Source organism: Malania oleifera, chromosome 8, assembly GCF_029873635.1.
Source record: "Malania oleifera isolate guangnan ecotype guangnan chromosome 8, ASM2987363v1, whole genome shotgun sequence".
NCBI classification, from domain to species: domain Eukaryota; kingdom Viridiplantae; phylum Streptophyta; class Magnoliopsida; order Santalales; family Ximeniaceae; genus Malania; species Malania oleifera.
In genome coordinates, this window is record NC_080424.1 from 26,184,505 (window position 1) to 26,208,017 (window position 23,513).

Sequence of the window (23,513 nt, forward strand, 5' to 3'; positions counted from 1 at the left end):
TCCATCCTCCCTTCCTAAGCTCTCTCATGCCTAAGCTAATGCCCGGCAGCTGTTTTTGGGTGCACAAAAGTTGTACTCAAATTTCAAAGGTGAGCCTGGTTTGACTCCTGCGGCAGGGCCAGCAGCAACTATCCTTCCTAATTAGTAATTTCCACTGCACATGATTTTCATGGCATGTCAAGCTCAGTGGTGTGGATGGCATGGCGTACCAAAACAAGACCTTATTTTCGTACTTCAGTGTTCGAAAATATTTATGGCAATTTAAGCCAAGAAATGATAACTTTGTGGGTATGTGCTCCACGAAATACAGGTGAGTTTTACATCCAAGACTAGGCCCCATCCGTATTCTCTTGACATTCCCGAGAGATGCCTATGCAGAGAGGTCTAGTGTGGAATACTACACCCTATTATTAAGTCAAATTTATTTTGAAAGATAAAATATTTTTGTAAGTTGAATTTACGGGGTTTGGCAATGACACTCACATTAATGGGTCAAGTGTGTCTAGAAGGATGGATGAAATATAATACTTTTGGCAGAGTTTTAAAACTAAAATACAATAAGAAACTAATGGGCAACAAATCCTCCACAAACCATAAATCAAGTCCAAAGCAAAGAAGCTGCTGAAGAAGAAACCAGATATGGCAGCGGCAGTATGGCAGAATGGCATCCAAACAAATCCTATCTGGACCTCATTTTTTGGATGGCACAAGCCATTGACTAATAATTCTGAACAATACAGAGTAACTCTTAGGTGTTATAAGTTCTAAGCATTAAATAAATGGGTGCTAATTCTGGACTAGAGAAATAGAATTGGGGGCTTGAATTTGAGATTTAAGGGAAATTGGACAAAAGCCCAGTTGGGTATTTAATGCATTTATTTCTCTTCTGCGTAGGAGCCAGCCCAAGCCGTTAAATGAACAGTGTCCACAAACCAATCCTTTACTGCTGTTTTCTTAATAGAAAACCCTCTGCTTTCCCTCATTCCCTGCATATGGTTGCTATTGAATTGGGCCAAGAATTTTCCATTTGACATGTGCTTACAAAACAATCACTAATAAATATGAGATTTGGTGAAAAGATGTGTACCTCTTCTAAGTTTTAAAATTTTTGCAAACCTAATTTGGCAAGAAGATTACTCTTTGAAATTTCCAAAATTGTACAAACCAACTTTGCTTTGATGTTTAATTTTTGGGACAAGTATATTCTTCTTTAGATTGTCTTTGTACCAAATATTAAAGGAGATTTCTGAATTTCAAGCAGACTTTGAGAAAGTAATTTGAAATATCTGAAAAGATCTGTCATCTTTTGGCCAACCATTAAGAAGTCGATATCAATGAATTGGGTCCTTTTGTTTTTCTTTTTTTTGTTATTAAAAAATAAAATATAAATGTAAATAAATAAAACACTTGTGTTGGGTTTTTAAGACTGGCCAATCGTAACCAAATATCAGTTTTGAGACTTGGTAACATAGGAAGGCCGTTGGAAACGCCTTGGAGAAGGCTTAAATCAGTTTCAAGTGCAATGGACTCGTGTACTTGAGCTCCTCATCCACTGTTTTATCAACTATTCCTCTCTGCAGCTCGACTTTTCTTTTTTCTGAAAAAGGCTAAGATACAACCGCTGTATGATAAACTCTCTCCCTCTGGAACTGAAATTTTTTGAAAGAAGACTAAAATACATTTGTTACCCTGATAAAGTGGCCTTACCACAAACTTGGACATACAATTTTGTTCATATTACAGTTCCCTGGTGCTATTTTCTCTTTAAACACTTTCATCCATGTTGACCAAATAAAAGTAGTTCACATTATTTTCCTTTCTAAAAAAATCTCCAAGTAAGTTGATAGGTGGTCTATTTTTTATATGATAAAAAAGAAATATTTGGTCTAGTCCCTTCTCTACAAAGAAATGTGGGAAGATAATATCACTGTACGCTGATTTCCTCAAGAAAGTTTTTGTTGAAACTTTCTTGAATATACATAAAAGATGGACCGACCAGATGCGTCAAGTACATTTTGTTAAATGCTTAACAGAACGATAAAGATGCACAAAGCCAACAAATGAAAAGGAAACATCACAATGCAATGAGAAATTAGAACGTTTTCAGAGCAAATCAATCTGTAGAACCAAAGATGAAGAACAATTATCAATTACAAATTATAGTACAATAACATGTGTCTTAAAATTGTTACAACAATATAAAACAATTATGCGCAACATGGGCAGTCATATTGGGCAGAGATGCAGCATCTTTGCCACTTGAATTTCAGTGTGCAGTCGCTTTCCACCCCAGTACTAGCCAAAACAAAACTTGCAACGTACTCAAAGAGATGCCCCCTCAAAGGAACTCAGAGAACTAATTAAGGATTCGTAGACCTTAATACCATTCAAATATACTGTATCCTTCAGGAACTGCAACAGATACAGCGAAGTTGGGAATGGAATCAGCAATGGATGCATATAGGATGGATGGAGATGTGGAGACAAACCAGTGAACTGACCTCATTATGATCATGAAGCAAGATGGGAGTATTCACCATAGGAGAGAATCCAAGAGCGGGAATTCCCATCTGTCTCATGTATCGTGCATCCGTGGTTGAAGCCAAGATTTCAGGCTTTGCGAGTTTTCCTCCGGCAGCTGTGATAGCTTGCTTGAAAATAACCCACCATGGGTTGGAATCATTGGTTGACGCCATTAAAGGGCGCCCCATGTAATCTCTTAAAGGTCCTTTCTCAGTTATCTGCAAAATAATAGAAGCAACTTGCTATCTTATACTAGTTTAGTAGCCAAAAAATCACAGGAGAAGAAAGTCTACCGTGGGATTAACTGAAATGAGGATATTTTAAATTATAAAATATATATATATGATCGAAAGGTTCCACCCCTTTCCTCTAAGCTTAATGTCAAGAAAATTAAGCAAACACACTCCAATGCCAACATTAAAATGAAGAGATAAGTGCTCAAATTATCAACTCCAATGAGAAAGATTTTGCTCTTCAATATTTGTAATATTTTATTCAAGAAATATCAAATATTTCTTCATCAGTGTCGCCCAAAACACAAACGTCCTGGTTCATGGAATGAGAAGAAGATCACGGAAAGTCACATGTTCTACAGTGTAATAGTACTCTGATAAAAATATGTCACCTGGCAAACATTGGATAACAATTTAAACCACCAGATTTAGTGTTCCAGAATGTAATATTAACAATTTGTCCCATGTTTTGGGATGTTCCATAACAACTTGAAGTTTGCTAGAGTATCAATGTTTTTTCTAGTGACTCTGCTTTCCATAGTCCAAGTATTTTATTGACATAAATAACAAAACAACCAGCATAAAATCATTATACAATCAACATAAAAACAAGGTGCCCATTAAAATGTGGGTAGGTCATACTTCCATATCAGAATGGCTACTTCCATCAGTTACTTAGCCTTTGTTAACAAAAGTCACATGTAGCCCATGCCTAGATAGAAACCACGGAGCTCATTCCGTACTGTATCAAAAAAAGAGGAAACCAACACAACTGCAGGCAGAGAATTTGGTAGCCATGAACCCTAAATCCTGTATCTGGGATCTTAATATCAACTATTGGGCATGTAAATTATGCCTATTAGCACAATAACTCTTTTATCCTTTTCAACTTGTAGGTCTTAGACGTTACAAAAAACAACTGCAACTTTTTTTGGATTTGATTTTGTTCCAACCATGGATCTCCCTCACCCCATCCAAACCCTACACCATCTGGGCCAAGGCTCAAGGGCTTAACTTCAAGACTTATGTTGGTTTTGGCATATTATAGGAGCTTTTATTGCAAGCCTTCTTTCAATAATTTTACTTATGTTCCTCCTATTCCTTTTCTCATATAAAATTTTATTCAGAAAACTAAGGGCCTCTTCAATTGTGGAAGATAGTTTTCAATTTTCATTTCCAGTTTTTCACATAACAACGATAATGCCACCTTACATGGTCCCTTTCATGAACTGTGGAATAACCTGTTTGCTGTTTTTCGGGAGCATTAGATTTTTCCATGTGACTTTGGATAGCCTCTCCACTTCATCCTCAAGGTTTTAGGAAGGAGAGGAAGGCTCTTTGGAGGTGAACAATTTTTGTGATCATTTGGTGTGTCAGGTTGGATTCTAAAGCTGGAATATTTAGGGGTTCTGTTACTCCTATTTTGGTTAGAAGTGGGGTAGTCTTTCTGTTATCACTTTGGTGCTCCACAAATAGCTTCTTCAAGTTTCTCTTTGACTGATTTGCAGAGAAAACAGATCACATTTGTTGAAATTGGTGTATTCCCAAGAAGGGAGGTGAATTGGAATTTTAAAACTTTTCTAAGTTTAATTTGAGTCACAAGCAGTATATTGCAACCTAGGGTCTTTCTAAACAAATTCCAATACACACAATAGTCAAAGCATGTATGAAGAACGATCAAGGCAATAAATAATTAAACATACATGTGCATGTATCAAAGTGCGGAAATATAAAGAGTATTAAGGGAAAGAGAGAATGATACACAATATGATATCGGGGTTCGGCCAACACTACCTACGTCCCTGTCTCAAGCTCACAAGCAAGAGGATTCACTACCTTTGCTCACTTATGGGTGGAACGATACCTAATACAACACCCATTTCCTTACTAGGCAAGGGAAACCCAGGTCAAATTTAAAGGGCTGACCCCAACCTTTACAATCAATCCTTTCGGGTTAGATGAACACCCCCTCAGGCTACGCCTCGAATACAACAGATAAACAATATAAATTTTGTGTAAAATACAATGTTTTTCCAATAAGCAAGTATGTACCAATATAATCAATACACTTCAATATGATAGGATCTATAAGCTCAATGAAGTGTACTAAAACAACTCTCAAGATAATGTCAATATAGCAATTGATATGTGAGAGCGTATTGTGAGAGGTTCTTTGAAACAATAACTATATATATGTATATGTATATATCAATCACAAATATGGTTTCAAAAATTTTAAGAACACTATCAAATATCTCAAAAATAATTTATCAAGTATTAAGTATAAGAGATATTTGGATTTCTAGCTTGTCAAAAATATTTTGCTAAAAGCACAAGACAAGCTCTTCAATCTTGCAATAAGAATGCAAGACTCACAAGCCCTAGAGAGTTTTCCCAAAGAAACTTATGAATGAAATCACAAGAGAGAACTCAGACTTACTCTCAATAAAAATCAACACCAATCAACGAGTATGAGAGTGTAAGCTTATATGTATGATCTTTAAAACACTCTTACCAAAGGAATATTTCAATAGGAATATGTAAGAGAGGGATTTTTAAGCTTGTATAGGAAAAATAGGTATTCAAAAATTCAGAGGATTTTTGCTAATGATGTTTTCTAATTTTTTTGCTATTTAAGCCAAATGAAGGAGTATATATATATAGACACTCCAAAAATTAGAACCGTTTGGGACTCAATGGGTATTTTTGAAAATGTTTAAAAAGGTTTAATTAAAAATAACCCAATTTAACCACGTTTTACTGCCTTAAAAATATTGGCAACCCGAGAGGTTCGGTCGACCGTATTCAAGGTTCAATCAACCACTTTAGCAAGTTCAGTCGATTGTGACACTTTTGAACTATAGATATGGTCAACCATTTCAAGGCGATTTTGAATCCCCTCGTAGGCTTGGTTGATCAAGACAAGGACGGTCGGCTACTCAACTAGGTTCGGTCAACCGTGGCCAAAATGAACTATACATTTGGTTGGCCGAACAGTAGAGGTGTTAGACACGTATTGGTTCAGTCAACCTATGACACTACGTTCAAAAACTAAACAGTTGACCGTGCGAAGTCAAAATGTTGACTTTCAAACCGTTTGGTCGACCGTGGCATTTATATTGCCACAGGTTCAGTCGACCGTGGCTAAGTCAATAGTGTTTGGTGGACCAAGCAGGTTATTACTAGAAAGGTTCGGTCATTCGGACCCATTCAAAACATAATTTTTGACCTAAAGTTTTATCCCTATTTGTATAAATGTGACATTTTAGCCTTAAGGGATTTTGCATTTATGTGCATGGGGTCCTAAGCTCAGTCTATGGCCTAGGCTTCTTAATTGAGCCCAAAAATCTAACGTTGGTTGACCTTCGATCAACCGAAGTCTTTGTTAAATCCATTTTGACCCTTGAACCTTTTTAACCCTGTGTGAATAAGTTGTGGCATTTTATCTTAAGGGTATTGGCTCCTATGGGTATTGCTATGGCCTCTTGAGCATTAAACCCTATCATGCATGTAGATGCATTATTACAAACCATTATTACAAACCCAAAGATTAAATGCAATACAATACAACTTGAAACAAAAATCTTCATACTTTGCTCCTTCGCAATTTCATGGATTGCGCCAAATGGTGTGTGCATTTAAGTACTTTTTGGCTTCCATTTCTCATCTGTCATCTGTGCTTAGAAAAATGAACATGTTCATACACTTAACACACATATAAGATACTGTGGTTTGTCATAATCAAAACAGGGATCAGAGTCAAAAAGTCAACAACATTGCTTCATTAACTTTATAAATTGTTAGTCTCTCTTCTTCATTTTTTTCCCTTCTCCCTTTTTTCCTTTCTTGTTTGCTTAGAGGATGCCATATCTCTCTCTCTCTCTCTCAATTCTATTTGTTCATTGTCTTATACAGAAAACTACTGAGCACTTGCTTGTCATAGGAAAGCACGGATATGTTCAAGACCGGTCCTCTAAAAAACCTCATTAGAATATATTTTTCCAATAATTGAAATAACAAATTGATGAAAAACGGAAGTGCAGACGTATTAGTGACAGAGCAATTAATCCTGTCCTAGAAGAATTCTAGGGTTTTGTGCAAACAGGTATAGAAGAAAAAACCAAACCTTTCTAACCCAAAGAAGTGTGGATGGCCAGCAGCCTAACAAGGCTATTTATAGCTCTCAAAACCTTAAACTTAAGCATAAAATTGAGCCTAGAGTTACACCTAAAATCATGCCTCCAAGATAACTCAAGAAATCCTGAAAAGGTTAAAAAAATTAAACCTTTGAGTCAACTCATGTATTCCAAAATAAATTAAAATAAAGCCTAAAATTATGACTAAAGTAGCCAAAAACTAAGCCTTCTTCAAGACATTGATCTTATTCTACATCAGTCTCCCACTTGAGAAAAGCTCATCCTCGGGTTTGGGGAATGAACCCCTTATTAACAAGAACCTCATGCTCACTGACCATGGGACTTCCTGGAACATTCTGTTAGGAATGCCTTTGACTGGAAATTGACAATCTTTCATAATTTTATAGCAGCCTTTAAAAAACTCAGAGAACACTACCAATGAACCTGAATGAACCCCGGACAAAAATTGGAATTTTTTTCAGTTAGGTTCCACAATAACAACCTCACCTCTCCAGCAGAAACCTGCAGCAAAATCCCCTGGGACTGCAGCCCCCATAAAGGTTGCTTTCTTCATGTGGGTGGCAACTCTCGGAAGGATTCTTACCATTGAGAACCTCCAGAAAAGGGGCTGCCCTTGTTAATAGGTGTTACTTATGTCTGGATTATGCTGAATCAATTGAGCATATCCTCTTGCATTTGCCCTAGACTAGAATTTTTTGGAATTACCCATTTCCCTCATCAGGCACTAGTGGGTTACTGCCAGAACAGTGGAAGGGGGCTATGGGCTTGGAGAGGTATCCACACCAACAAGGAAAGGAGGAGAGCTCTTTCCCTCATTCCCCTTGCCATTTTTGGTCGGTCTGAAGGGTTAAGGAGAGCTTTCAAGGGATCGGCTATGCCCTTTCACATCATCGAAGATCGTTGGATTGCTATTGTTTCTAATTGGCACAGTGAATTGTGAATGATACCCATGCAGTAAGGTGATGTACTTCTATTCATTTATACTTGGTTGGCATCTCCTTGAAGCCTCTTAATGAACTTTCTTCACTGATAAAATGAAAATGAACTTTAGCCCTCACTTGGAACCACTGCTAAAAAATACTTATTCCAAAAAGTACTTAAAATAAGTATTTGTGCAAAAAAGTAGTGTTCAACATACACCCAAATAAGTTCTCAAAAATTACTTCTGAACTACTTTCTTAGTTTTCATAGGGGGAGAAAAACAGGTACTTTTTAAGAAGTAATCTTAATTACTACTGGCTACTTACAAGTAGCTATAGTTCATAACCAGTGGCAAACTTTTAAATTTAGACAACATATGGGCATATTGGTCATTTTGTTGTCTCATCTTTCATGTACCCAGGTCTCCTCCCCCTTCCCCTCTCCTGCTGCTGCTGCTCCTCCTCCTCCACCCACAGCCTTCCTTGACAATCTCCTCCTCACGCCACTGCCACGTCCTCCACCTCCTCCCCTCAACCTCCTTCTCCACCAGCCAATTCCTCCTAATCCTATGCCCACGGCCACCCTCAAAGGCCTCCTCCTTCTGTCGTGCCAACCTCCCCCCCCCCCACCCTCTCTCTCTCTCTCTCTCTCTCTCTCTCCTTGCAGCATGCTGGATCTCGTGGTACTTGCTAGATCCCCTCTCCCCCTTTACAAGTTTTCTGATTATTGAATTATTGTTTTATTAATTAGGAATTAATGATAAATAATAAAAATATTATAAAACTAATAATATTATAAATGTAAATTAATAATATTGTTATATTTAATTAGAAAATAATAATCAAAGATTGTTTTATTTATTATTAGAAAATTATTAAAAATTCCAATTAAAAAAGTTCATTAGCATAAATATTAATTCATTTTTAATTAAATTTCTAATTAAAATTAAATTTTTTTTATTAAAATAACAAAAATTTTAAATAAATATGCTAATTTGACAATATTAAAATTTTTTGATATATTAATTAGACTATAAAAAATGCTAATTTACTAAATTTAATTCGTTTTTTAATTATAAAATATTTAAAATGTAAATTACAAATATTAATTGGAAAACATTGTTTGAAAATGCTAGCACAATTTTAAGTTTTTAACTATATGTTGAAATATAATAATCTTATTCACATCATAATAATGTATATTCAATTAGTACTTACAAATTAAAGAAAGTAATGAAACACCACTTATTTTATAAGTACTTATAATCAGTAATCATTTTTAGACACCACCGGACTGCAACACTTCTCCAATTCAGTATTTATTTCCAATACTTACCAAATTCAATGCCTTTTTTTTTCAGAAAAACACTTTTCCATAGTGGTTCCAAACAATCCCAATCTGTTTCCACTTAAATGAAGGTTCAAGTCATGAGACAGCTTCATCAGTGAGATTTTCAAGATTGCTTTTATGGTTTAATTTTCAAAAGAACTTTTCCTTATTCTGAAAATGGTGGGGGGTTGCTGGAAAATTTTCAAAATAATCAAAGATGTGCGTCCAAAGCTCAAGGTGTCTCCTAGTGTGTCTAAAAGATTTGGCTCTTAGTTTTACGCATACACCAAGGGCATTGTCTAGTTTCAACAAAGGCCAAGTTTATTACTAGCATCAAAGGGCACTGAGCAAGGATTATAACAATTTAAAGAGACGCCAGCAAGTCTATACATAGGACATAAATTTTGCTGTGATGCTCTAGACTAGACAATTTAGAAGTTATATAGCTCTATAATTACTTTATTGCCTTCTTCATATCCCACCGAAATGCAATTTTATTGCACAAAAGTAGTGAGTTGGTTAGAGCAATTTTGCTTTCAGTAGAAGCATTCAATGGGTCTATCTTTGTTTGCACAAAAGCAAATTGATGGTGGTTCATTGCATCCTAGAGGATATTCACAGAACTTGTGGACACCAATGGTTTGTTCATAGTGGCGGCAAATAAACCGTTAAGAAAAGCAACAAGAAGTAAAGTGCTTTTGAAGTTGCTTTTGTCAAAAGACTCAAAACCTACAGAAAACTAAAAGGAAAAGTGAAGGCATTGGTCCATGGCTATCAAATTCAATTAAATAACATAATACAATTCATAGGGGCATATTCAAAAAATAATAATTAATTTCAACTGAAAATAAAGTATTTAACCAAGTTGAAAAATTTGGAAGGAAAAACAAAAACCATATTATCACGCCACAAGTTTCTTAAGCAACCCCAGTCAAGCAGGCAAGCCCGCTAGCACGATGTCAACATCAGGCTCAAGCGACCGTTTGATTGCCAACACATTTGGTGGCTAAATGAAAATCAACTAAGCAAAGAAAACCAAGCCATTGGTTGTCAAACTTACCATTTTGCTTTAGAAAACAGACTCGCCGCTTCATTTTAGTTTCGAAAAGATAAAACGAAGGAAAACCTTTTGAAAAGAGATTAAATTCTAGAAGCACCATTGTGAATAGGGAAGGTAGATCATAAAGCTTTCTTTAAATGAAGTTAAAGTCTTAGCACCCTAAAACACCCATTCCAAGAATGGTAACCACCCTAAAACATTCATTCCAAGAATGGCAATCATACTTAGCTCGTGTGTGTGTGTGTGTGTGTGTGTGTCCCATTTTGAAGTTCATTTTTTAAAGAAAAGATCATAAAATAGAACAAAAATCAAGTTACAACAATGGTAAGTAAACTACTTGCAAAGGTAGATCAACCGCCTGCTGCAAATATTATTTCTTTTATTTTGTATTGCAGAAAACTTTTGAACTCTTGACTTCTTTTGAAAAGGCTTTCATAGAGTCTATGCAAAGGACTTAACCTCACGAAAACTCTACAACTTTATGTCCTTTCAAAATAAACACACATTCAAACAAAAAGTAAAGAAAATAAAAAGAAGACGAAAGGAAAACAATAGAATTTTTAGTTTTTTGGTTGTTATGCCTGAGTCTACATGTGTAGATTGCCTACATATCCTCCGGAGAGAAATCAAGTCATTTGTAGTTCATCAAAACATTTTCAAAAACAAATTTTGGAAAACATTTTGATGGAATCCTTGAAACACTTGAAAACCCTAGTAGTTTTGATTGAAAAATCTTTGTTTATGTTTCAAAACTCTGAATTTTCAACAAATCCTCTGCAAAACAGAGATTTATAACCAACCAAGTTTAAGTTTGAGAAAACACCTATTTTTTTTTTTTTTACCCTCAAGCCACTTCACAGGTGATTACTTTGAAAAATGGTATTTACTTGCTTAAACTTGAAAATTGTGGATTTTTTTGTGGGAGAATCACAAACCTAAATTGAAATCTTGCTTTTTAGAAACCTTGAAAGTTCTAAAGAATACCCAAAAGTCACATCATGAGTATTCACTCCAATTTTTGGTGTGGAAAACCTTGAAAACACTTGTCATTACTTGAGAATTCTTTAGAAAATGAAATTTTGGTTTTTTATGGAAAAACCATGAAAACCCTTGAGATATCAGCATTCAGACTTGACCAATATACTCCAAAGAATATTTAGACTCCAAAACAACATAAAAAACCAAAGAATATAGCCAAAAACATGGCCTCTGGACAAGCTTGTCAACCATCTACAAAGGCCCGTCAACCACCTACAGTAGCCAACGACTACTATGAAAACTCAAGGGAGTTCGACCATGCCTGCAGGCCGATTGACCATCTACATGCTCATCTTCGAAAAATGCTATTTATGCCATTCCAATCAAATTTTTTCATGAATTCCAGTCACTACCACATTCTAAGATCCCTAGATGACTTGATCCAATCAAATAAATTCCAATTATATGCATAAAACAAACACCAATGTCATATGTAAACACACACATGCATTACATACAAAAACACAAACTAAACTTTAAAGCAATGAATAAAAGGGATAGAGGGCTGACATTGTGTTACTGCAATCTATGTAGATCAAATGGGGATACACTCACAATGTTCACACCCCAAGGATCCCTCAAGTAAGAACAAAGAAGAGATAGAATTCTCTTCCCGAATTCTAAGTTGCAATCCTCTTTCTATAACCTCAAAAGATGCACAAATTCTTTGTATTTCCCTCTCCTTACCCCAACTTAGGCGTGCCTCAAACTCACTCCTAAAGGGTCTATTTATAGACCTCTCAAGAAATGGAGGAAAATGAAATTTGAATTTGAAATTTAAAATTCAAATTCAAACTAACCACCAACGAACAACTACCAACTACCCTAGTCGTTTCCTAACGCGGCAATTTCTAGGATACTTGGCATGCCCAGAACCATTAACCAATCAAATGAAAATAACTCAAATATTTGAATTTTACAAGGTCGGTCGACCACCTGTAGAGGTTGGTTGAATGTTATCGGGTGGCGCCAAACCAAAGGCAGGGAAAAGGGCCAATCGACCACCAAATAGCGGCTGATCGACCGCCCTATGTTGCAACCTTCTCCTTTGATTTTTTTGCCTAAGTTTACACATATTTAGTTAGGTCATGTTACTTTGTTGGGTAAAAGATGACAATCGGCACACAAGCAACTGCAACTATAAAAGACCAACTCCAGCCACGATTTAAAAGTCAGAAGGCAATGATGCCAACCAGCAACAAGATTCAAACCAGAAGATTCTCATAATAATTCATTCATGCCTGAAGAGATAACTTTTTTATTGATTTGACTAATAACAATTATCCTACATCTTAAATGACACTCATTCAACCATAAAATATAAACTGGTAAATCAAACACAAAAGGGCAGAGAAAATCTTCATAATCCATAGCTATGGTAGTGCAAACAACACAATGTTTTGATAGTTACCTATCAAAGTTGCACAAGTAAAAGCATTCTGTGCTGCTTTAGCATGCTATGGTAATATACTAATACTAATACGATCAGCATCCTACTTCAGATGTAATTTTTAAAAAAATATGAAGACTAACAAATTAAACATTGAACAAGTAAAAATTATATGTGGTTCTCAAATACTTCAATGTGGATGCAACTGAAGTGTTGCTTTCCTTCCTTTTTTTTTTTTTTTTAAATTTTTTAGCAACCAGCGCTCATTGTGCTAGGGAACTGAACTTTCAGGTGTGCTCATTCAGCTACATGTTAATATCCCTATTCTATTGTGCTCCTACTAACAACATGAGCATCATCCATATGAACAGCCAGACCAAAACAAAAATCTATTAAGACTGAGAAGGGAAATAAAAAGGCCAAAAGAAGATATCCACATGTAATTTGCACTGCATGTCATTACAGTGATATCAGTCAAAGATTTTAGTTCATTTCAGTAAATCGTAATACAAACTCCCCAATGTCTCCTTACTAGTCATCTAAATGACCAGTACTAGCTGGTTGATTCTATAATGATTCAATTATTGGACCATTATGATGATTAGAATATCAAAATAATAAACTACATTTACATAACAATTTAATGTGCATTCGTAGTATAATGATGATTTCAGCAAATTATTTAAAATAAAAAAGAAAAAAAGAAACGTGTTGTCAACTGGAATCCTGAAAATTGAAATGTTTTCTGTCAATAGTCAATTTTTGACCAAACAAACATTTACCCATATCAAGATGCAAAAATTTAGGAAAATGAAGAGAAAGGCCAAATTTTGCACTAGGCAGTTGACCGGCCTTCCCTCCATAACTAGTCGTTTCCATAGGCAGTCAACCGGCCTCTAAAGGCAGTCAACCAGTCCAGCCTTTTTTCAAATTTTTAAAGTTGTTTTCACACGATTGGTTGGAGATCTTTGGCCAACCATGTGCCCTTTTGATGCCGCATGTTAATTGCAAACATTGGTAGTTAACGGTTGGTGGTTATTGGTAGTTATTTCAAATTTGAATTTTTGAAATTCAAATTTGAAAAGGGTTTTCCCTCCCTTCCATTGAAGGTCTATAAAAGGGACCTCTTATGGAAGACTTTGGGGCACATCCAAGTGGGGGCAAAGTGAGGGTTTCAAGACAAATTTGTGAGTTTCAAGGGGACTTTCATTTGGAGGAAGGAAAGAAGAGAAACCACACTTCTCTTCTCTTGAAAGGGACTTTGGACAAGATTTGAAGTGAGGGACCTTCTACTTGATCTACAAAAGGTTATTCTTCAAAGATGTTAGTGTCAAACCCTTTGCTTCGTGCATTTCCATTCATTATATAGATTTTGGCAATGTGAAGCATGATTGTGTTTTCTTGAATCATAACATTTTTACTTCATGATTTCTCTACTTTCCTATGTCAAAAATGCTAGTTGAGGATAGTAGAACATGTTTCTAATTTGATTGCATAAGAAAAGCATGCAAGAATGTCAAAATTTATCATTAATGTTGAATTTCATGTTCATGCGGTCGACCAGCCTCTCCTTCATTTGAAAATGTAATCGTTGGTTACAGGCTGTCGACCGGCCCCTGCAAGTGGTCGACCGTCAAATCCCAAAAATGCTCTTTTTTGCACTCTCTCTTGATTTCCTTTGAAATTTCAAGTATGTTAATGTCTCTATACATGGTAGAGTACTTGTGATTAACATTGACTGATCTTTTCTTTAGAGTTTTCATGGTTTCTTCACAAAAAATCACTTTTAATTAAAAAAAAAATGGATTTGCATGATTTTTCTCAAAAAAGCATCAATCTTTTTGCAAATGTTTCAAGTTATCTAAAGTCATACATCCATAATGCAGCATTTGGGTGTTATCTAATATTTTCTAATGACAATCAAGTCGGGTTTGTGGTTCTCCTTCCAAAAATCCACACTTTTCAAATGGTTTTATGATTTTCCTTCAAAATAAACCAAACATGGCTTTTTAGAAAATTTAACTTTTTATTGAATCATTTATGATGCAGTTTTTAAACATATTAAAAAGTCTCTTTTCTAGAAGATAATTCAAGATATTTCAAGTTAAATTTTATGGTTTTCCACCCAAAGAAATCAAAATCATGCAAATTCCAAATGTTTCCATAAATAACCCAAAAAATGTTTTTAAACTTGAATTGAAAATATTTTTTGGGAACTAGACATGGCTTGAATCCTCTTTGAGGATATGTAGGTAGTCTACATTGTAGATTTAGTCATACCAAACAAAAAACTAAATCCCTCCTTCCTCTCTTCTCCATTTCTTCTTTATTGTTTGTTAACTTGCATGTGTTATATGTGCATTTTGATTAGACATTAAATTAGAAGGGCTTTTTTCATGAGAATTAGTACTTTGTACAAGTCCTATGAAGGTCTTTTCAAAAGGATAAGAGTTAAACATTTTTTTTTTAAATGAATAATCAAAAATGGAAGCAAAAATGCATAGGGCAGTTGGTGTTCAAATCCTCCCGGGTTCGTTTCCGCCTCTAGATTCCTGAAATTTACCTCCCTTTGGAGTTGTGGGGTCGGCTTCAAGGAACGCGAGATTAGTCACGTGGACCGTAAAACGGACATGTGGAAACCTAGTGCGTAATCCAAAAAAAAAAAAAAATGCATAGGGCAGTCGATCAGCCTCTGCAGGTCGTCAACCACTTAGTTTTCAAAAAATGAATTCCATATTTTCCCCAACTTCAAATGTTTGTTTTTAGAAAATCATTTCAATATGAGATATACTCATACCCACAAGGTAAGCACGGTAACCATTCAAGGGAATGGGTGATTTAGGGTGCAAATGCTTTGAATTCTAATTATAGTGAATTTAAAGTGTTACCTTCCCTATTCACAAATGTACTCCCGAACCTTATTTCTTTAAAGAGGTTTTCCTTTATTTTACCTTTTCAATAACTATAATAAAGTGGCGACTCCATTTTCAAAGATAAAAAGGATAAGTTAGATGTACCAGTAGTTTGATAGTCTCCACCCGTTTGATTTTAAAACAGTCACCAAATATTGGTAATTCAAATGGGTCCTCAAAACTCAATGTAGACGCTTTCAAATTAAACAAGCTTCAAGATCTTAATTTAAACAGACTTCAAGAAAAGGACAAGGATTTGTGCCATCAAAACATGATAAAAGTACTATATATCCTGCGCCAATAAGATGCAGTCTTTCAATTTTCATAACAAACCACAACCCCACGATTTCAAGCCTAAACAATTTAAAACAAGAAAAAATTCCAACACTCACTTGATATGTCATGTTCCTCGTAGCCGGCGCCCATTCTTCCTCAATTCTTCTCTTCAAAAGATCCGGGTCTGCTGTGGGTGGCAGACGAACATCAAATCCTGCTTCAGCCTCTGAAGGTTGCATGTTCATCACAAATCCCTACACAAATTCTTCTCTGGTGAAACAACTAGAACCATTTCAATCACAAACCAACAACAACAAATCATGTAATTCACAACTCACAGTGGGGGAAGGAATGCCCGCCTTCAGGTACACGGGATTAACCGATATAACTTCTGAATTCGCCGCCCAACCAGCCTTAACCATATCAAATTGATTCTCCCTAAACTTAGTGATGACTTCAACACTCTTCATCAAATTCTCCATGGCACTGTTATCAAACAACCTCGACCCATGCCCAGGCGCGCCTGAAGCCCTAATTGTCAAACCCCACGGGCTCCGGTCAGCGTAAAAAACCCTAAATTCATCATTAGTCGAGGCCTGCCCTTCGTCCAACACAAACCCCACATTCAAATCCTCAAACTGCTTGGACGCCGCGAACTTGGCAGCGCCGTCGAACCCGCCGATCTCCTCGTCGGGCACGTACGAGATATGCACCGACCGGAGGGGCACGAAGCCCCGATGGTGTCGGAGGGTCCGGATTGCTTCGAGGTACTGCATAGCGATGCATTTGTCGTCTTGGGCGCCGCGGGCCAAAATTTTGCCGTCGGGGGTTCGAACGGCGGAGAAGGGAGGGTGGACCCACTTGGGGGGCTCGGCGGGGACGCTGTCGAGGTGGGAATTGAGGAGGAGTGAGGGGAGAGAGGGGTTTGAACCAGGCCATGTGAGGAGGAGAAGGGGCTTGCCAGGGGCGAATTCGAGGACGGTGGAATTGAGGCCAATGGAATGGGCTTGGGATTGGAGGAAGGAGACGGCAGAGTAGTAGTTGGGGTTTGGGTGGGCGGTGTTGATTCTGAGGTACTGTTGGAAGCGAGTGATGGGGGAGTCTTCTTCGATCTGTTCACTCTGCTCTTGGTCTTGGGGTGCTGTTGCAGAGAGGACAGAGATTGAGAGGAGGAGGATGAGGATGGAGAGAAGTGGCTGGTGGTGGTGGCGGCGGCGGCGGTGCTCGGCCATGGCCGAGGGAGTGAGCCAGCAGCTAAGCTGATCGGTGCAATGGCACAGTGAATTCCTCCGACGGGTCCGTCGGATAAATTCTTCGAGTTTTTTCCTTTTTTAACTTTTTTATATAAAAATATTTGATAAAGGTACAAGAAACTTTATTTCTCATTTTCTATGTTTTCTATAACATTAAACCGTCCAACATTTTTTAAACAAAGTGAGCTGGTGTTAGTTGATGCGTGGTAGCCAAAAAATATTGAAGTGCATCTTTTATTTAGAAAATATTGGACCATCCAGCGTTTTTTGCACTGTTCATGCAACATGAAATTTGTAATTTTTTTTTTATTAGAATTATTTGAATCTATAGGATTTTCATTTCAATTGATTTCATTGAATTCAACAAATTATCAAAGGAAAATTTGATAAAAACTTTTATCACTTAATTTTCAACTTTTTGGGAATATATTAGTCGATGAATTAGTAATTTTTGTTCTTATTTCTTTAATATCTTTAGTGGTTCTTATACTCGTTATGTTCCTTTTGATTATTTACAAGCAATATTCAAGCTCTTATATTTGCAACTTTATCTGTGACTTATATAGGCGAATCTATGGAGGGTCATCACTGATTCTTTTTTTTTTATTATTTATTTTTGAAGTATTCTTTATTTAGTTTAGCCCAATGCAATGTATGCGCAGTTCAGATAATCTACTTAGGAAACACTAGAATAATAGCAATAAAGATAAAAATGAAAGAGATCTAAAAATTTTGGTAAAGTACACATTCACAGTACATTGAATTACTGTAAAATTTTTGACAAAGGCTCCTCTTAAAATCGAGTATATTCATTCATGCTTGCACCTGTTCAAAGAAATAGGTAACCTACTTAGGAACAACGTGGCATGACTGGTGCATCCACATCCTCAACATCTAGAATGTCGTCCAATAGGAATGACATGGATGGGGTCGTAGAAAAGTTAGACGGGGTACTCAAATCTGAAGGTCTGGAGGATGAAAGAACATTTGCAGCATACAACCTGCTACTGGTCAACTCCACAATATTAGCTCCCATCGAATAAGCATAGGGTGCTGACGGGCCAAACACGTATTCAATCTGTACGTTAGACGGCTCACTGGAGCATCCATGAACCACTATCCACACACGAAACATGTCCTCCTTGTACTGGAGCTCCTCGACCTCCTTATATAGGTGGGTCAGGTCGAGGTACATTGGTCTTGTTGATTTTTTAAATCCTATCCTATTTTGATAATGATAAATCATAGCATCTCATTTGTGCACTAAGTGTTTGAACCGTTTTATGTTTCCATAAGTACAAATGACCAATGCAAAATGAAATTCATAAAGCACTTACTTGAACACATTCTTGGCACATTCCATGGGAATCATAAGAGCAAAAGCTTGAAGACTTATCTTATTCAGTTGTATTGTTAATAGGTTTCAATTGTGCGTGCATTTCATTTGATTTAAAATTGAAGCTCTATACTGACCTTAGATTGACCTTAGGAACTCCAACCTTGCATGAAAAACCTTTTATTTAAAATGTTTAATTTACACAAAAGGATTGAAATGATTTTGAAATCAAATCACTGGTCAAAACTCATTTTTATAAAGGGACCAGTCGACCGGATCATAAGCTCGGTCGACCGAACTTCATTCAAGGATGATTCGGCAGACCAGATCATACGCTCAGCTGATTGAACTGCGCTAAAAGGGAAATCGCCCTTTGACCGATCAACTGGACCTTGGGTCAATCGACTGGATCTCTCGGGTTAAAGCCTTTTTGAGCTCCAAACGGTCATAAAATTTAAAATATATTACTATTATAATACCCAACAATCATATAATGATCATATTTTAAATTTGGCTATAAATACATTGCCCAATCACTTGGAGAAGGTTAGCAAATCATTTTGAAATTATACTTGAATATTTTTTTATTCTTATTCATATTTCAAACTCATTTTGAAGATCAAATTCATATTTCTCTTACTTTCATTTTGAAAACTCTTTTGGAGAAAAAATATTTTGAGTTATCCTTGAAAGGCTAGATCATATATTCATACTCATATATATTGCTTGAAAGCCTCCTTGCATTTGATATTTCAAAGGTCAATCTTGAGAAAAACATTTTCCATACTCTCATTTACTTGCAAAAATTTTCTTTTGAGAGAAATACCCATGCTCTACTAAGCTTCATATTTCAAATCATTTGAGAGTACATTTAAAAAGCTTTTCATTGTACAAATAAGCTCTTTAAGGAGTATTTCATTGTACGCAAAACTTATCTTTCAAATCATCTCTTTGTGGTTCAGGTTGTAAACCGTGCCAAGTGAGGGTATATCACTTGGAGAGGTATCTCTGCCTAGAAGGAAGGATTACAGTGTGAACCATATTGAGGAGGGTAAATCGCTCGGAGAGGTATCTTCGCCTATAAGAAGGGATTATGGTGTGTACCATACCGAGTGAGGGTATATTGCTCGGAGAGGTGGCTCCGCCTATAGGGAGTGCGTATAAGGTGGCTACGCCTTGATTTAAAGGAGTGAATAGTAGAAATCCTCAAGTGGTTTGCTTGAGATGAGGACGTAGGCAGAGAAAGCGGAGCCTCGTAAAAATCTTGGTGTCATTCTCTCTTACCTTACACTTTTTTATATTTTCGCACATGTATTATCATTTATATATTGTTGTGATTGTTTTACATACACGCTTTAATTTTGATTGTGATATTATTTGTGAATCGGTAAAATAATTAGAAATTTTTTTTAAAAAAATCCAATTCACCCTCCCCTCTCTTGGGATTACACCAATCCTCACAGGTCCGTCGTCCATCCTCGTGGACAATTCTTAATCCAGATTTCACCAATCCTTGTACTGCAGGATTTGGAGAGATCATATCTACCTCCTACAGTATGTCAGCCTACAGTTTAGAACAAAATTTAGTTAGTACATTCACATCATAAAATCCACAAAACAAAAGTACAATATGTGGCTTAATGTCTACTTACGAGGCTCAAATATACAACAGTAGTCCTGTCCATGAAGCATCGTGTGATGGACCTATACCACCTGAAGTATGGGTCATTCGAACGTAAAGGACCATCCTCCAGCTTCACTAGGATGATGTGCTCTCTTCGATGTTGCCATGTATCCACATACATCTTGCGGAAAGTCATCCAATCAGCGACTCCTCGACTATGTCTGTCAACTGCATGGAGGTTGTATACATGTAGATGTACCTTCGATGTTAAGAAGGGGTCAGGAATGCCTTACAGATAGCCAAGATACCACTTCATAATATTAGAGCATATGAGTGGTACTCGGGCTACTCATAAGTCACTCCCAATGTGATAATCGGTGGGTAAGTCAACTATAACCTCATCAGTGTACCCCATATGAACTGCACATAAATAGAAAAAAAAAGTTAAGCAGACTATACATATCTCCTACAAAAAAAATAATTGTGATTTGTTAAAATTGAATACGTCTTGCTCCCATTGCATGTCCAACTTGAACTTATACCAGGGCAATGTATGCTGCACAACTGACGGAGCCCTCATATCGTCCCTCCACTTGTACAAATTGAAAACTTAAATATTAGAATGTAACAAAGCAGTAAGCACTACTTTGTAGTACTTAGAGTACAAATTTATTGTAACAGATGTTGTTACTAATCGATATGCTAGTGGTACTCGCTCAACTAGATGATCTTTTCCATCCCTTGCAATCTGCAGCATACCCAAGCACAAAGGGGCTAGGTAGGGGTATCTCTCCCATGCCCAGATTTGTAGTAAATGTAGAGGACGAGAGATCTCCCTCCTTGATAGGTGTGTGGCGTGGCACATCTCTCTATACAGCCACGCCAATGTCGCAGATCCCCAACTATACGAGCTAATATGCATAAGGTCCTCTAATAGTGGCATGAACATCAGATGGGCATAACTACTCAACAGATCGTAAAATAATGTCTCATATATCAACTGCAAAAATGTGGGCTCGTGCGAAGAATACTGCAGTCTGAGCATCCGCATCTGTCGGTAAATGAGTGAATTGCTCCTATAGATAGCGCATATGGATGTAGGCACCGTGCATCATGGTGTCAGGTGGCACAACTCTTAATAACTGGTGGCACATATGTTGTTGTGTCACTCATCCCTGCCGGTTTGCATCACCGTCTCCTGGTCCACACGTATGACCAATGACAGGCCTTCCGTCAATGGGCAGGTCAAACAAGATCGTGACTTCCTGTAATGTGATTGTTGCCTCACCATGGGGTAGGTGGAACGTATGTGTCTCCAGCCTCCATTGCTCCACGAAGGTCATGACTAAATGCGAATCCAACTGGATATGGCCAATACGATAAATCCTGTAGAATCCCGCTGTATGGATCCATGTAATGATGTGGTCATCCACATTGAATAAGTTCTCCAAGAACTATGTGCCCCCTTGACAGTACAAGGGCTCCGCATGACCATCAACCCATGCTCAGGTGGACCGGTGTTGCTCGATCAACTTCAAAAATGAACGATTGCTCGACCCAGGATCAATGCTGCAAAATGGAAAAAGTTGAATACAGTCACTAACTAAATCAAATAATACAAGGTCCTAACATACCATATAAAGTGAAGTTTGCGTAGATGTGATCAGTAAATGCGATGGGTAAACTCCATCCCCAGGTAGGGTCCTTTTCGGATACTTTGTGTGGTTATGTCCTTGTTTATGGTTGCATATGTTCTTCTTCCTAACCTCCCTTACGTCCATCTCATTACAGAGACATGAGCTCCTAGGCTGACCTTTATGTCGAGCTAGGATTTGTTTGCAATGTTAGCAATGAGGATGCTGGTCACTATGCCTTGTGCCTAATTGGGTTGAAATCGGCTGTGTTTGTCATATAGTGTTCGGCAGTGCTGTAGCAAGGGTGAACAAACCTGATAGTGTTCAGCCGTGTCCTAGCAAATGCAGCTAACAAGTGGGAGCAAGTAAAGTGTAAATTTAGCAACTTCTTATATGAGTATTAGCATCCATTGATGCTCAAAGTTTGAACATTGTTTCCTTTGTGTGGCCCTTTTCGCACCGTTGTTATTGCTAAATGTACTAGTTGACCTGTTGAATGTCGTGACTTGATATCCAGTAGCCTTAAGCTTCCCTCTTTCCATGGCTAACATTATATGTGGAGTAAATGCATTTCCTCCAGAAATTGCCTTATAAGCAGCCTCTCGTCGGCTATTGAAATAATGTGCAACATGATAAAATATTAGTTGCACAAGGGCCATTATTGGGAGGCTATGAGCTCCTTCCAGGATGGCGTTGAAACACTCCATAAGGTTAGTGGTCATGTTCCTATACCTTCGTCCATTGTCGTGGCATTGAGTCCACATATGAGAAGGGATTTGGTCAAAAAATGACTTTGCTGGTTCTCCACCTTCATCAATTATCCTCTCCATCCACTTGTCAAATTTTCTTATCTGATACTCCCTCCACACTTACTTTACCATATGCTTTAGATTGACATTTTCTACTTTATTATTGAAGTTGCTTACCAAGTGCTGAAGGCAGAATCGGTGGTGGGCACGTGGTGGTTGCTAATCACGATTTCGTTACACGGTAGTTAAGATGCCTGGATGCCTATCTAATATCAAGAAAATATCATCCCTATCGGTAATGGAACGAAGACAACATAGAAATCAATTCCATATGTCAAAGCTTTTCTCTTGGACAATGGCAAATGCAAGGGGATAAACTTGTTTATTTGCATCCGAGGACGTCGTAATAAGGAGTTTGCCTTTATACTTAGCGTATAGATGTGACCCGTCTACACATATAACAGGAGAGCAATGATGAAATCCCTCAATGGATGCTGCAAACAACCAAAATATAGATACTGACATTGTAGAGTTTTCGTATTTTGGAACAGAAGTCCACCTCCATTTGACTACAAGACCAGGATTGTATGTGCACATCATTTCCATCCACTTCAGCAATATTTGATATGGCATCTCCCAATTGCCGAAGACTTGACCAATGACCTTCTGTTTGCCCAACCACACCTTCTTATACGAGATCAAATAGTCGAAATGACGATCTATGAATTCTTTCAACGTGGCGATTGATGTAGACGCATCTCCCCTAATCATATTCACTATCTCCCCAATAATTAGGGATGATGTGATTTGGTTATGGTCCTGCGATAACAATTCATTCAAACACGTGCGGACCATCGTATTGAGTCAAATAAATTGTGCTTCTTTCAAAACATTGCATGTAATTTCCATTTGCACTCAAAATCCTACTTACACTTAGCAACCCATAACACTGGGTTAGACTATACCACATAGAAGTCATGGTGAGTTCAAGCGTGATAAATTCGCACCACAGCTATCAATTGATCCTTGGACCCAAAGAGCATCCCCTTACACAACTCGGATGACTCATCCCAACGAA

The 23,513-nt window shown here is 37.2% G+C and overlaps 1 protein-coding gene across 1 annotated transcript; it reads right to left on the reverse strand.

Annotated features, from left to right (window-relative positions):
* Positions 1 to 2,100: 2,100 nt before the first annotated feature.
* Positions 2,101 to 17,241, reverse strand: LOC131161641 (uncharacterized). The gene is made up of 4 exons (XM_058117558.1): positions 16,178 to 17,241; positions 15,956 to 16,093; positions 2,502 to 2,741; positions 2,101 to 2,412 (listed from the first exon to the last, which is right to left on the reverse strand). The coding sequence occupies exons 1-4, from the start codon at positions 17,069 to 17,071 to the stop codon at positions 2,323 to 2,325; spliced, it is 1,362 nt and encodes a 453-aa protein (XP_057973541.1). The 5' UTR covers positions 17,072 to 17,241; the 3' UTR covers positions 2,101 to 2,322.
* Positions 17,242 to 23,513: the final 6,272 nt, after the last annotated feature.